This window comes from Psittacula echo (genome assembly GCF_963264785.1).
Source record: "Psittacula echo genome assembly, chromosome: 16".
Lineage (NCBI taxonomy): Eukaryota > Metazoa > Chordata > Aves > Psittaciformes > Psittacidae > Psittacula > Psittacula echo.
This window is the reverse complement of record NC_137752.1, coordinates 285,158-298,573: the sequence shown is the minus strand read 5'-3', so window position 1 is coordinate 298,573 and position 13,416 is coordinate 285,158. Positions and strand designations below refer to the sequence as shown.

At 43.9% G+C, this 13,416-nt stretch overlaps 1 protein-coding gene across 5 annotated transcripts; it reads left to right on the top strand.

Annotated features, from left to right (window-relative positions):
- The first annotated feature begins 57 nt into the window (after window positions 1-57).
- SURF4 (surfeit 4) lies at window positions 58-13,282 on the top strand. 5 transcript variants are annotated; one of them, XM_080630492.1, is made up of 6 exons: window positions 58-207; window positions 7,093-7,279; window positions 8,416-8,492; window positions 9,085-9,128; window positions 10,090-10,276; window positions 10,525-13,282. In XM_080630492.1, exons 1-6 carry the CDS (start codon window positions 160-162, stop codon window positions 10,789-10,791), a joined length of 810 nt encoding a protein of 269 aa, XP_080486618.1. In that variant the 5' UTR covers window positions 58-159; the 3' UTR covers window positions 10,792-13,282. The 5 variants fall into 5 exon arrangements, with proteins under 5 accessions (XP_080486618.1, XP_080486620.1, XP_080486619.1 ...); XM_080630494.1 differs by having other exon boundaries at window positions 82-207; window positions 6,905-7,279; XM_080630493.1 differs by having other exon boundaries at window positions 100-207; window positions 6,971-7,279.
- Window positions 13,283-13,416: the final 134 nt, after the last annotated feature.

Below are 13,416 nucleotides of genomic sequence, written 5' to 3'. Positions count from 1 at the left end.
GCGTGCGCCGGCGCTGCCTCCCGCGCGGCTCCTTTAAGGGCTGGCCTACGTGGCAGCACAGCGATCGGTGCGCGGCCCGGCGCTCCTTTGGCACGCTCCGCCTGCTGCTGTCTCTGAGAGCCGGGCCCAGGCGCACAGAGCCGTAGCACCCCTGCCGCCATGGGCCAGAACGACATTATGAGCACCGCAGAGGATTTCGCGGACCAGGTACGTGCCCGCCTGCCTTTGCTTCTCTGGCCGGGAGGCCTTTGTGTGCTGGGCCGCTTCCTCGAGCGCTGGGGCTGGCTGGGGGGGGGGAGGGCAGGGGAGGCGAGGGCGCCGGCCTGGGGGCTCAGTTGGGCCGCGGTAGAGCAGCCGGAACGGCGGCGTCCCGGAGCGGGATCGCCACCTTGGGGCCTGCTTCTCCGGCGGGCCTGCGAGCTCCCTCGGTCGTGTCGCCCCAAGGGAAGGCTAGGGCCCGGCTTCCCGCTGGAGAGGGAGTGGTCGGCGCAGGCCTGGCGGCTGGGTCCCTGTGGGAGTGGCGGCCCCCTGTCCTCATGCGAGCCTTGCGATTGCTCCTCAGCCTGCGTACAACGAAGCAGACAAGTTCTCCTTTGGAACTGGGCTTCTTCCTGTGAGTGGAAGGAGAGCAGAGTCTGAGCTGCTCTTGTTTTCCTGCAAGCCGTCCAGGCTGGCAAATGGGGCTTGAAGGGGTGTGGGAAGTGGGGGCGAGGTGATGGGGACAGGAAGGTGAAAATCTAAGCCGCGACCGATACCTGAAAACCCAAACTGGAACATGTTTGCCAGCACTACGGTGCTGTGCTTGGATAAAAGGAGTAAAAGGGATAAAACGAGAGCAAGCCAGTTGATGCTGTCTGGTAATTCTCTTTACATTTATTTCAGTGAAGGTTCTTACAGATTTCTCTGTTAAATAGAATTTTCTAATCTATTATATGTAAGAGTAGAAACATTTTGAGCATAAGTAGTTGATCTGCTGGTGATGCTTTTAGAAAGCTCTTCTCTGGCATTGTGATTCATCTAATTGAAAACAAGAGGCAGCATCTTATCATATTTAACAGGTTCTCTGGAAAACCTGATTCTGCCTGGTTCTACAATTCTGACTATTGAAGTTGTGTGGTGCAAGATAACATGTCACAGCTCTGAGGGGGCTATGCTGCCTCTGTGTCTTTGAGTTTCACTGGGAAAACCTGTTCCATGCTTCCTCCCCACCCCCAGATGGAAGTTTCAGAGACAGAGCTTCTTATGGTGCATGGAGGATCCATTTTAAAGGGTGTCTGGATCATCTTGGTCATCCTGTTTACCTTCTCCTCTCACTCCCTTTAGAGGAGAAAGTAAACTGTCACTATAGTGTTCAGACTGCTTGCCAAAACTTATGACACTTGTCCTGACCTTTTCATAAAACTTCTCTATTTATTCCTGTGTGACTATTTCTAGATGTCCTTAACACCCCTTTATTCATACTAATGAAAGCTTTTTTTATCCAGCTAAAATGCTGTTTGTTTCCTCCTGAAATGAGTTTTAAATGGCACAACATTATTTGTGCTTGGCCACATCCTATATAAAGATGAGTCTTTAGCCGCAGAATTTGGAATGTTTGCCTACATATACCCATCAAATTATAAAACAATTTTTATGCTTTCCAAGTAACTAGCTCCTTTGATAATTCTGCTTTCAGATAGCTGCCTAGTAGCTTAATCGTGCGCTTTCTGTATGTGTATGCTGCTAGAACTCAGTATCCCACCAGCGTAGGAGTGATTTACTAAGTGATAACCTTTGGTATATATTGCAAAGTTAACACTTGGCTTATGGAAACTGTTAGTTCATATTAGATAAAAAAAAAAATACTGTGAACATTTGGACTGAAATTGTGTTGAAGCTCCTCTTGATGAAAGCGGAGGTAGTCGAGCTGGACAGTGTCTATTCTGGGAGCTCAGTGCATTCTCAGTGTATCCTGGATTTCTCCATTGCCTGTACTAGTGTTCAAGAATAATGAGTCTTAAATTTCTGTAACATAAAAGCCCTGTGGTAAAATGTTACAGCTACTTCCGTGGTTTATCAGCACATCCTGAATGTCTCTTACAAGTGCAATAATAATCCATTCCTTAAGTTGAAACGCTAAAGCTTAACTTAGGTACTGTATTTTCTATCTGAATTAGCAAATTATGCCCTAGATGCCAAGATATTCAGTAGTAACAAGTAATCCAAAGGTGAGCTAGTGCAGTTGAAGACAGTCTTACAAGGCAGCTAAGCTTTTCTGACAGCTAGCTGTCAGGGAAAGGCGCTGTCCTGCTTTTCCCGTGGCTGTGGGCCCCTTCTCTCTCACACCAGCACTTTTCTGTCACTGAACTGGAGAGCTGAACTGGCAGGGGAAAAAAAGAGATCATTTTTTCTGTTGGTTCGATTATATCATTGTTTAGGTCAAGTGAGCACCAGTGCTTGTGGTGGGATCACTTGTGATGAGAACTAGCTGTGAGTTTAGCTTGGCTATAGCATGAGTTCATAGCCCGCAGGTGCACAGTATGGCTGGTGAGCCGTGCTCTGAGCTGTTGGTGGTTTCCAAGGCCTGCAGCAGAGGCCTTGCTTGGGACTGGGCCTGTTGAATTCAGGGAAGGCAACTTGTTAGATACTGGGGAGGGTGGGAAAAGCTATTAAAGGCTCTTAAAATCTGGGTAATCCACAGTGCAAGGAAATCACAATCTTGGTTCAAAATGACGCCCAACTACAGGCTTCTTGGGCTGATTTTTTTTTAAGCACTACAGCACCATCCCAGTCTTAATTTCTGAGTATTTAAATTATTAATAAATCCTTTTTTAGTGATTCCTGTTTAAAATATTGCATGCTAAGCACTTCACTGCAGTTGCCATATACTGCTGACATTATTGTACTGAAAAATATCTGTATCTGGGCCCTGTGCTGATTCTTTAGGGTTTGAGAGCTGGTTGTCTCTCCTCTGTAATCCTCGTAAGAGGGAGCAGATCTCATGGACTTTTCTAGTGTCTGTGCTAATCTTTAGGAATGTGGGTGCCTGGTATTTCTGCTGTTCTAAAAAAATTAGGACAGAAGTGCAAGGAGACTGTTGAGTCACTGTGCTGCAGTGAAAGGGCTGCAAGGGACACCCAGACTCTGGGGGTTTCATTTAATTTTCCAAAATAAATGCTGATGCATGTTGTTCAGCTAATGCCAACATCTCTGTATCCTATTTTGCAGAATATGGAAGGGAGAATAAAACATTTAATTGTTAGTTTGAACTTTTCTGTGTTTTATATTAAAAAATTAATTTGGAAATGTTCTCCGTGATGTCAGTACATCAATCCTTTAGCATTATAAGCCACATACCCTGTTCTGGTTAGGCTAGAAAATAATCTCCCTACAAAGAATGGTAACAAATTCCAACATACAGAAAAATCCCATTTTAAGATTTGATTACTAAATAGCTTTTTGAAAAATGGAATTGGTATAAGGCACATTTTTAGGAGTGAAAAGCATTATTACAAGAAATCTTCCTGCAATTAAAAATTCAAGATTGCTGGCAATGTTCTAGTGTGTCACAGCTCCATTCCTGCCTTTTGAAGTAAGTAGGAAAGCCTCTGTTCCCAGCTTTCCCAAGGAACTCGCATACATTGATCAACTCAGTGTGATGGGTGCTGTTGTCCTTGTGGTGTTTGGATGGGAGTTCTTTCAGTGGATATATACAGGTTGATGAAAGAAGTTATTTGTTCTTTTTTCTCTGCCAGAGGATTGAGCATCCTATTCCATGAAAGATCACAGGCTGCTGGAGGTATCTGTCCTCCTGGAACAAAGGAAACCCTTAAATGAATGTCATTTAGACATTTGCAATATGCCTTTATGGGAAGCTGTAAGCTAATAATGCTGTGCAGCACACGAGGGCTTTCTGGGTACATCAGCAGGCTGCTCTGCTCATCACCATGATCAGCACTTCCCTGGTGCAAGAACACACACCTCCTGGCTATGTACTGGTCTTAAAGTGCCTGTAGTTATGCTATGGTATATGCACTTTGAACGGCATAGACTAGAGTTTTAACAAATTTGATACTGCTGGAGGTAGAATGTAGTTTAGAAAGCATCATAAAGAGTCAAAACAGAATGATTTTATTACCTCTGTTTGGACAGGGCCTTGTCCAAGTTTGAGTATTTTAAGCCTCCTTTTGAAAAATCGTGGATCCTCTTGTGCATCTCTGCTTGTTGAGAGGAATGTTGAACTATCTTTCTGCCCCTCTGATGCTGTTAGAGGTGAAAGTGGCAACGCAGAGCCCCTCTAGTGTATGCTAGTGACTTGGCTGCCAATATAGAATGAGCTGGTCTTAAATAGTTCTATTTCAGCATGTTGTTTTCCCTTCTCAAGGTGTATTGCCTCTTGGAAGGAGGCAGTGTGTGCTAAGAACAGGTGATGCAAAACCCGCAGTGGAATAAGCTATCCTATTACTTGATGTCATGAGTTTAACGCTGCAACCTCCATCAATCTCAACAGTTTTTCTTTGGTTTACAGGTATTGTGCTTAGTGGCATGCATGTTTCAGGTCCCACATCTTAGCTGGATATGTTTACCAACGGCAGTTATCACATTTCCCATACGTGCTGCTTTTATCTGTGTGAATTTTAAAGGAAGTAGGAAGTGTTCTAAGGTCACAGCATTTGAGCCACATTGATGTGCAGAGCAGAAGAACAGGGTGTCTGGTACTATTAGTTCAGTCCCACTTCTGGAGATCTCCTGTTTCTTAGAAGTTATCCTGTCCTTAGTTAACTACTTGGGTGATTTATACCCAAAACCTCTAATTGCAGAATCACTTGCTGTTTGTTGTGTTCTCTTCCTTTAGTCATCACATAACTGTTCTCTTGCTTTCTCTCTGGATCTCCGTGGCTAGTTGTTCTTTTGGCCTTGATTTTTGTTCATGCGGTCTGTTTCTGAAGCTGATTCACTTCAGGCTTGCTGTGTACAGGGGCCATCAACTTGTGTGTAGCTAAGTAAATGCAGCAACATGGGTTATGGGTGTCCAGCAATGATAAGGTTGCTCCTTTAGGCCTAGAGAACAGGTAAATGTTAAATGCCTTCTTGCTTCCTTCACCTGGACTGTTGGCAGTTACCCTTTCACGAAAGGGGAAGATGAGATCAGCTTACATGACCCATTTCAAAAGAACAAAGATGAAGCCTGGAGGCAGATATCCTCTCTAAGGTTTCTGCTTTGTTCTGCCTCTCCACAGCAGGTCTCTTCCTTTTCCTTACAGATGCCTTCCACTTTCATTTTATTTTTTTTTTCCTATACCAAAGTTGCTTGTTCTGGATCTCAACACAGCAGAATTACTGCACAAACCACTTCTGGGTTTGTACTAGTTCCAAAATAACTTTGTCCTTAGTATTCCATAGCAAGTTTCCCCAAATGCACAGTGAAATCCAGGAGAGAAGAAAGCTGTAAACCAAGCTGTGCATCTCATGCAGTGACAAAGATCACAAATTTTCTTCTGACTCATTCATCCAACTGTTGACATGGCTTAAAAAAGCCTGAAGTGGCAGCCCTGAATCAGAGTACAGCTGCACTTAAAATGTACTCCATTGACTTGACTCTTGACCCTTAGACTCTGGCTGCATGCAGTACAACTTCTGTAGTTTGTTCCCATAGTCACTGTTTAATTAAGTGTGATTGCTGGGTTTTTTTCTTGTGATAATTTTCAGTTAAACAGCAAGCAAAGCTTGACATTTGCATAAGCTTTAGAGCAGCCTTTAGTAATTACTAGTTACTTTGGCAAGGATAAACTTTCAGCAATGGCTTTAGTCTCCTTGCTCCATGCTCCCATATATACTGAAAGCATGCAGTGCTGCCAGAGATGTAAAGATTTTGCCCAGGAAGAAACCAGTCAGCCCTCTTGTCTAACTTGAGGTCAATGGAGATACTGAATTACAAAAGAAAAGGCTTGTGTGCCTTCTCAGTCCATTTTTCATAGCACAGTTCAATGCTGTCTAGAAGATGCCTATACACACATGGGTTCCCTCACCCCTTTTCACGCTTGAAGTATTCCAATATTGTATAAACAACATGACTCAATGTGCTTTACAACACATGGAACTTCATGTGGGGTAATGGGGTTTTGTTAAACAGCAGTTCCTCCTAGTTCTATTGTGGGGATCCCTGTGGAGCCTGGCAGTTAGTTCTGCATGAAGCCTCCTGGCATGGGCATTTACTTTCACGAGTATTAATCTGCTCAAACTGCTTCTGTCATCTGGAGGCAAAAACCTGTTGTTTAATCTTGTAGCTAGTTTTAGATTAAATTCACATTTGTTTCTTACTAGATTGCATTTGCTCAGACAGGAGCATATGCTGGCTCCAGATACATCCTCCGAGAGATGTGGCTAAGCTGAACCTGTGCATGGAAGAGGCCAGCCAGGTGCTGGCTTGCACCAAGTGACTATGCAAATCCCAGTGCTATTTCTTAATGGAAGTAGAAACTGTGTATACTTCGAGGACAGAGGGTGCAGTTTCATGGAAAGGCCACACTGATCTGCTGCTGGCACACAAGTGCATGTGCTTTGCACCATTGCTTTTCTGAGCTTTAGGAAGAACTGGCTTGGCAGAAAGCTTATTAATGTTTTTAAATTTGTACAGAATGAGCCTCCTGTCAGCCTGACTCCCCAAGTTGGTTTTTTACCGGATGTTGAGTGCCTGAGCATGTAGGACTGTCCTTTCAGCTCCTGGCTGGCAGATAGCTGGGCTGTAACAGGAAACCCTGAGACAGAAGCTAAAACTAGGGTCAGCCTTCAGCTAGTAAGAGCTTCATCAAACACAGTTCCACGTATGTAGGAAGGTGTTGCTGGATTCTGTTTTTTTCCAGGTCCTTGTCCCAAATGCTCTTGGGGTGGCATGTGACAACAGGTTTCCCCCTGCTGCTCGCAGCTGTTCTCAAACCGAAGTGGAGAAGAATTTCATTAAGTCGAGTCCCAAGTATATGTTTCTTTCCAGATGTTGATGATTTATGTGCATGAGAACCGCCGACCTCAGAGTCTGCAGAGTGGATGGATCTGTTATGGCTTGAGTATCACCTTGCCTTGGTTCCCTGCTAATGATGCTGTCTGCCCATGCAGTTCCTGAGGGTGACGAAGCAATACCTGCCTCATGTGGCCCGCCTGTGCTTGATCAGCACCTTCCTGGAGGATGGCATCCGCATGTGGTTCCAGTGGAGCGAACAGAGGGATTACATTGATGGCACATGGAACTGTGGCTATTTCCTGGCCTCCATCTTTGTGTTCATAAATCTCTTTGGACAGCTAAGTAAGTGGCTCTAAGGCTGTTAAGGTGGATGTCAGAGCACTCCAGTGTGTCTGCCACCCTGGCTTGTGTAACCACTGTGAATCATGTAAGCACGGGATGCCTCACTGACTTCTTAATAGCCACTGAAAGCTTAGGACTGATAGTACCACATGGGCTGAATGAAAAAACCTCAATTGACCTGCTTCAGTCTTTCCTGGAAGTGATCTTGGAGAATTTCTTCTGACACTACCTCTGAGTCAGATGCCAAGAATCCATTAGGACAATCTGTTTTCAATTCTGTACATGCCTCTCTAAACACATACACCCCCTGAATTTTCTAAATGAAATACTCTTATTTCTTAAACAGGGCAGTGTTAAGACTTTCCCTGTGTCCTGATTGAAGAGGTATTAATCTCAATGGCAGTCTTGTCCTGCAGGTGGTGTGCTTAAGCCTGAGGGGGGCTTGTGCTGGAGATTTTTCAAAGACCAGGATTAAAAATAAGCCCAGAAGCAGAGCTCCTCTGAGTGTGCTGGGGGGGGGGCCTAGAGGAACGGAGAGAAGTCAGATCCTTTGCTGTTCGTGTTGTATCCCTTGATTGCTCTGCCAATTTCTTGTCTTGTGTTTGGGTTTAAATTAGTTTATTTTAACCTCATATTTCTGTGTAACAAATCAGCTTAAATGAATGCAGTTACCAGTCCTCATGTCAAAGTAGCAAAGGTTGTCAGTGCTTTGTGATAAAGACTTGAGGAAGGCTATAAACCAAAAGCTTTAAAGGAAAAGGAGTACAGCATGTTTGCCCTAACACCTCTTTCACCAAAAAATAAAATAAATCCATAGTTAGTTGAGTTCCTTTTTAATTTCTTGTAATGCTTCAACACCAGTGGCTGCTGTACAGTGCTGTGTTGGGGGCTGCATTCAGCATGTGCTTACCTTTTGTAAAATAAAAGATGTTTCTGGAATTAGAATACATTTTAAAATGCACTAAGACTTCTAGGTTCTCAAACTGATTTGTGTCAGTAAAATTTCCTGCCTGATGTTCTTTGTGGCTCAGTGGAAAGCAACCAGTGTCTGCTCAGTTCAGAACAAGTTAGTATTCCTGCAGCATCTTTTCCTATGCAAGCCAGAAGTGTAACTGTGCTCAATTTCCCCAACTCAGGTGGCTGCATCCTGGTGCTGAGTAGGAACTTTGTGCAATATGCCTGCTTTGGACTGTTTGGAATTATAGCATTACAGGTAGGAGGCTTGAGTCTTCAGCCCTTATAAATTGTATCTTTCAAATCTTCTCACTTAGCCCCAGTACTACCACCCTAGTTAAATACAACTCGCAGCCCTGGAATTCTTCTCCACCCTGGCTTAGTGCCAGTCCTCAATGGCACTGAACTATTTTGCTGCTTCTGATGTGCCGAATAGATCCTGAGCTGTAATTCAGTTGGCTGGAGACATTGATTCAATACTTGACCAATTTAGCAGAAATAACTTGCACTTTAACTGTATGTCAGTAAAGTGCCAAATGTGGAACTTGCAGTTGCTTTGGCCTTCAGCACACAGCTGTTATAAAAGATCCTACCTAGTAGCATCCTTCCTATTCAAAACCAATGAATGGGGGGGTGGGGTGGCTACAGCACAAGTCAATCCTGGCTTCTGTTCCTTGTTTTATACTGGCTGACTGGACCACACTGATGTAACCTACCTTGTTTCCTTCAGTATAAGATACTTGTAACTGACTTCTGCTATGGATAGCACAGGCTTGAGACTGTAACATAAATTCATAATGTCAGTGCAGTTTATATCATGTTTCAACCTGGCTTTTTTTCCCTTTGCCTAGACTATTGCATACAGCATTCTATGGGACCTGAAGTTCTTGATGAGGTATGCCTACTTCTTAGAGTTTATCAGAACAGAACCAAAACTGTCGTCTGTCAGTGACAGAGGAAATGATCTCTGTACATAGTATTTACTAGAAATGTACTAGAAGTATTTGCAAATTATGCATTTACATTAAACAAGAAATGTCAGCACTTAAAAAATCAGTAGAGTCTGTGTTAAGCGGTAGACCAGTATTGTAGAAGGCAAAAGACTAATCCTAGCCTTCTAGGATCTAAGTGCTTCTGCTACTAACCTTCTTGCTGAGCACTCACAAGCAACTGTCTAGACTGGATCAGTGCACTGCTGTTATTTCCTAAATGGCTAAATTAGTAACTGTGCTTATGCATGACTGAAGCCATTTTCTGGGATAGCTAAAGCATACAGATACTAGAATGGTTTCTGGGATTTTAAATCTCTAACACCTTCTTGAAGTACAAGACATGGCTTTTAAACATGAGCTTTCTTGCCAATCCTGAATAATGGCTGCCTGTTGCCTTTTGACCCCTCTCCTTTGAGAAGGGGGGTAGGAGGCAGCACAAGAACTATACTCTGGGCTTACTACAACCCCATAAGCTGTATACCTGTGTAATTTTTAGCAGGACTGCTGTTCTGTTTTCTGAAAGCAACCTCTGAACTACTTTGGCATATGTGGTTAAACCTGAGGTACAGAATAACTTCAATGCAATTAAAGTCATGCTATGACAGATGCTAAGCAACTGTGCCTGAGCTGAGGGTGCTGGACTTCCCTGGTAGGCTTTACGTGTCTGCACAGGCTTGGGGAAATCCTTGAGCACAATGCTGCTGTGTCAGCTGTGAAGCCTAATGCAGGCACACTGCATGGGGAGGAGTGACCTACTCCATGCAGATTTTTACTGAGTTTAAATTGTCAGATAAAACATTAAATCACTAGAGTAGTGCAAAGTGTAAACTGCCTTTGGGTTTTTTTTCCCCTGTCTTCCTGTAGGAACCTGGCCCTTGGGGGAGGTTTGCTGCTGCTTTTGGCCGAGTCACGCTCAGAGGGGAAAAGCATGTTTGCTGGTGTCCCCACCATGCGAGAAAGCTCCCCAAAGCAGTACATGCAGCTGGGGGGCCGTGTGCTGCTGGTCCTCATGTTCATGACACTGCTACATTTTGATATGAACTTCTTTTCTGTAAGTATCTGAGTATAAAAGTATGAGTTAAGGAACTAGAATATAGTACCAACTCCCTGATCAGCTGCAGCACATGCTCAGTGCTTACCATTCAAGTCTATTTTTTAGTAGAATTAATATGTAGAGAAAGTTACTAGATCATCTGTGCCACGACAACCTTTTCTGTTGAACTTGTCTGTTCTCTGTTCTGATGCTTGTCTATCTATTTAAGAGCCATATGTAAGCTTGTGGGGTTTTTTTATTTGCAGATTCTGCAGAACATTGTGGGCACAGCCCTGATTATCTTGGTGGCAGTTGGCTTCAAGACTAAGCTGGCTGCCTTGACTCTAGTCATCTGGCTGTTTGGCATCAATATCTACTTCAATGCCTTCTGGACCGTCCCAGCCTACAAGCCTATGCACGACTTCCTCAAATACGATTTCTTCCAAACCATGTCTGTCATTGGAGGCCTCCTCCTTGTGGTTGCACTGGGTCCTGGTGGAGTCTCCATGGATGAAAAGAAAAAAGAGTGGTAACAGGAATAGCAACACTTCTTGGGACATAATATATTAAGTCCAGAACTGATTCTTTATGGATTCAACAAAAACTGCCAGCATTTTACACGTACATGCCCTCTTCCTATTAAAGGCACAGATATTCTGAATTTTATTTACAGTGGCACCAGTAATGTAATAGACAAAATCTGTTTCTTCAAGAAAAGTTGCCTAGGCTTATTCTAACTTCCTAGATTTGGAACTAACCCAAGGAACCTGCATTTTGCTGATGCTTCAGTGAGTTGCATTAGAACAGTAGTTTGCTGTCTTTAATGTCAGCAGTGTTTTGAAATTTGAAGTACTGTGAGCAGATACAGCTGTATCATTGTGTACTGTTGGGTTCTAGCTATAACTAAAAAAGTGGCTCCCATTTCTCACCCTCATTAAAACAGTGTTGTGCACAAGGAGTTCCCTTGCTGATCATAGCATTTCTTATCAACATTGAAAGCAGCATCAAGAAAAAACACTGTTATTCTACTGCTTAGAGGCCTGTAATTCCATTTTGTTTAACAGGGGAAGTATTTCCTACCCCCAGATGGAAGGTAAAAAGAAAAACCCTGAAAGTAGTTGAACCCCCTCTAGGTAAGAAAAGGAAGGGGGTCTTCTAACATGTCCCAGTTCCCCTCTCAAGTGGAACAAGGGAATAATCTTTTATTGCTAATCAGGAGTCCTGTTTTGCTAATCACATTTCAAGTAGAGGGGGCGATACTCCTGAAGAGACAGCATGTCAGATTCTGTGAAAATTCTGTGCCAAAAGAACTCTGTATTCAGCATTCTTTCCCCAGAGTTTCCTCCTGAATTCCCAAGAAGGGAGCCAAGTTGTGCTGCAGGTTCCATAACAGAAGCTCCTTTCTGCTATTAACCAGCTTGCATCCATGTATGCCCCAAATTTCTATCTGAATTGTAGGTTATTGGTAAAAGTGTCTTGAAAACTGCAGAACTCCCCCCTTTCCCTGCACTCAGTACAGGTGAGATGGGAGCAGTCAATCTTCTCATCTGTAGGGTTTGCTTCTCTGGTTCGCTTCTGTCGGTCCCGGCTGCTAAAGTCCCTGTGACCGCAAGGGGCCGGTCGAGGGCAGCCCTTTCTCTGCCCCATGGTGGCTCATCCCAGGATGTGCAGGGAGGACACCCCACGTCAGCTCTGTGCTGCCAGAGCCCCAGTTCTCGGCTCTGAATCCAACCGTTATAGCTGAAGAATGCAAATTCAAGCCCATGCAGCGAAGAAGCAGCTGGGGACGTAACTTGTGTGTTCAGAGGGAGGAACTCCTCAGTATAATGGGAGGGGGAAGACCCCATTTCCACCTTTCAGTGCCACCATCACTGTGCCATGAACATGCTTAGTGCTGCTCAGAGGAGGCATTTTGTCTTCTGCCAGTCAGCTAGGGTAGGCCTGTTTCACTAGATCATGGAAGTTCTAGAAAGCATGAGCCCTACCAACTTGCTAATATCACATTGATACCTTGCACTGTTGTCTCCCTTGAGAAAGCTGCTCAACTGTTTGTTCAAGGAGTAATTCAGCTGAATGTCTCCAGCAGGAGCTATTTATCAGGGTCTCCTGGTAAGGACACTAACCGGGACAGTTGAGCTTAATGGTTGCTTTTTAGGGGAGAAAACTAATCTGAAAGAACTGATGCCAAATAGAAGAGCACTGATGAATGTTAAACCAATGATTTCATCATCTTGAAGGGAAAATGGCCAGTGTAATAGCAAGATGTGCTGCTGCTGAAGGAATCAGTTGGGGGGTAGGTGGGAGGGGAAGCCAGCAGTTACTGTTGGGTCATATAGAAAGTTTTCTTTTTAAAAGGTTTTGCAAGAGAAGTTTTTTTACCTCAAGTGTTCACTGTGCCCATCTCTTCATAGCAAAATTAGTCTTTCCAGTTACAGATAAGCAGTACAGGTGCTTTTGCTCAGTTTCACTGCAGGTCTTGTAATGGTAGCCGATCTCAGATACTTTAACTGCTGGTGGTGTTCATAGTATTTATAAATGGAATGATAGAAACTACTCCTGTAAGTAGCCCTTAAGTTGGCTTTCTCAACTTGTGTCCTGTCTAAGGAGCTGGATGACAACCTAGTCTGAAATGCTGACTGACCAGTTTCCTCTGTGAAAATCAAGTCCCTTTTCCAGCAGAAGACCCCAGAAAAGGAACTGATACTGTCCTTTACAGCAGAAATATTTCGGTACTAAAGGGGCATGGTCAGGAGGAGGGCATTAAAGGTATTTCCAGGCAGCACAATATGCAGACTTACTGCGAGTCCTGATGCAGAAGATTCTGGTTTCCTACCTATGCTGCTGTATTTGTGCATCTCCCAAAAATCCCATGACCTCTCCCCGTGGCTGAGAAGCTCTCACAAGCAGGATATCAGCTGTCAATTGGCTCTGCAAAGTGTTCTGGAATTCATTCTGAATATATTTTTGCTTTCTATGTGGGGAAAAAAAAAAAAAGTATAAATTCTCATTTTTATGCTGTATTTTGTACCTTAGTTGTGTTTGAAAATGTTTTGATTTTTGGAAACAATCAAAATAAAACAACGGCATCTTTGTATCCACCTGGCGTGTGTGAGTGGTGACACTCCCCAGGCAGGCTGCTGGTTACTGCTTCTGTGCCA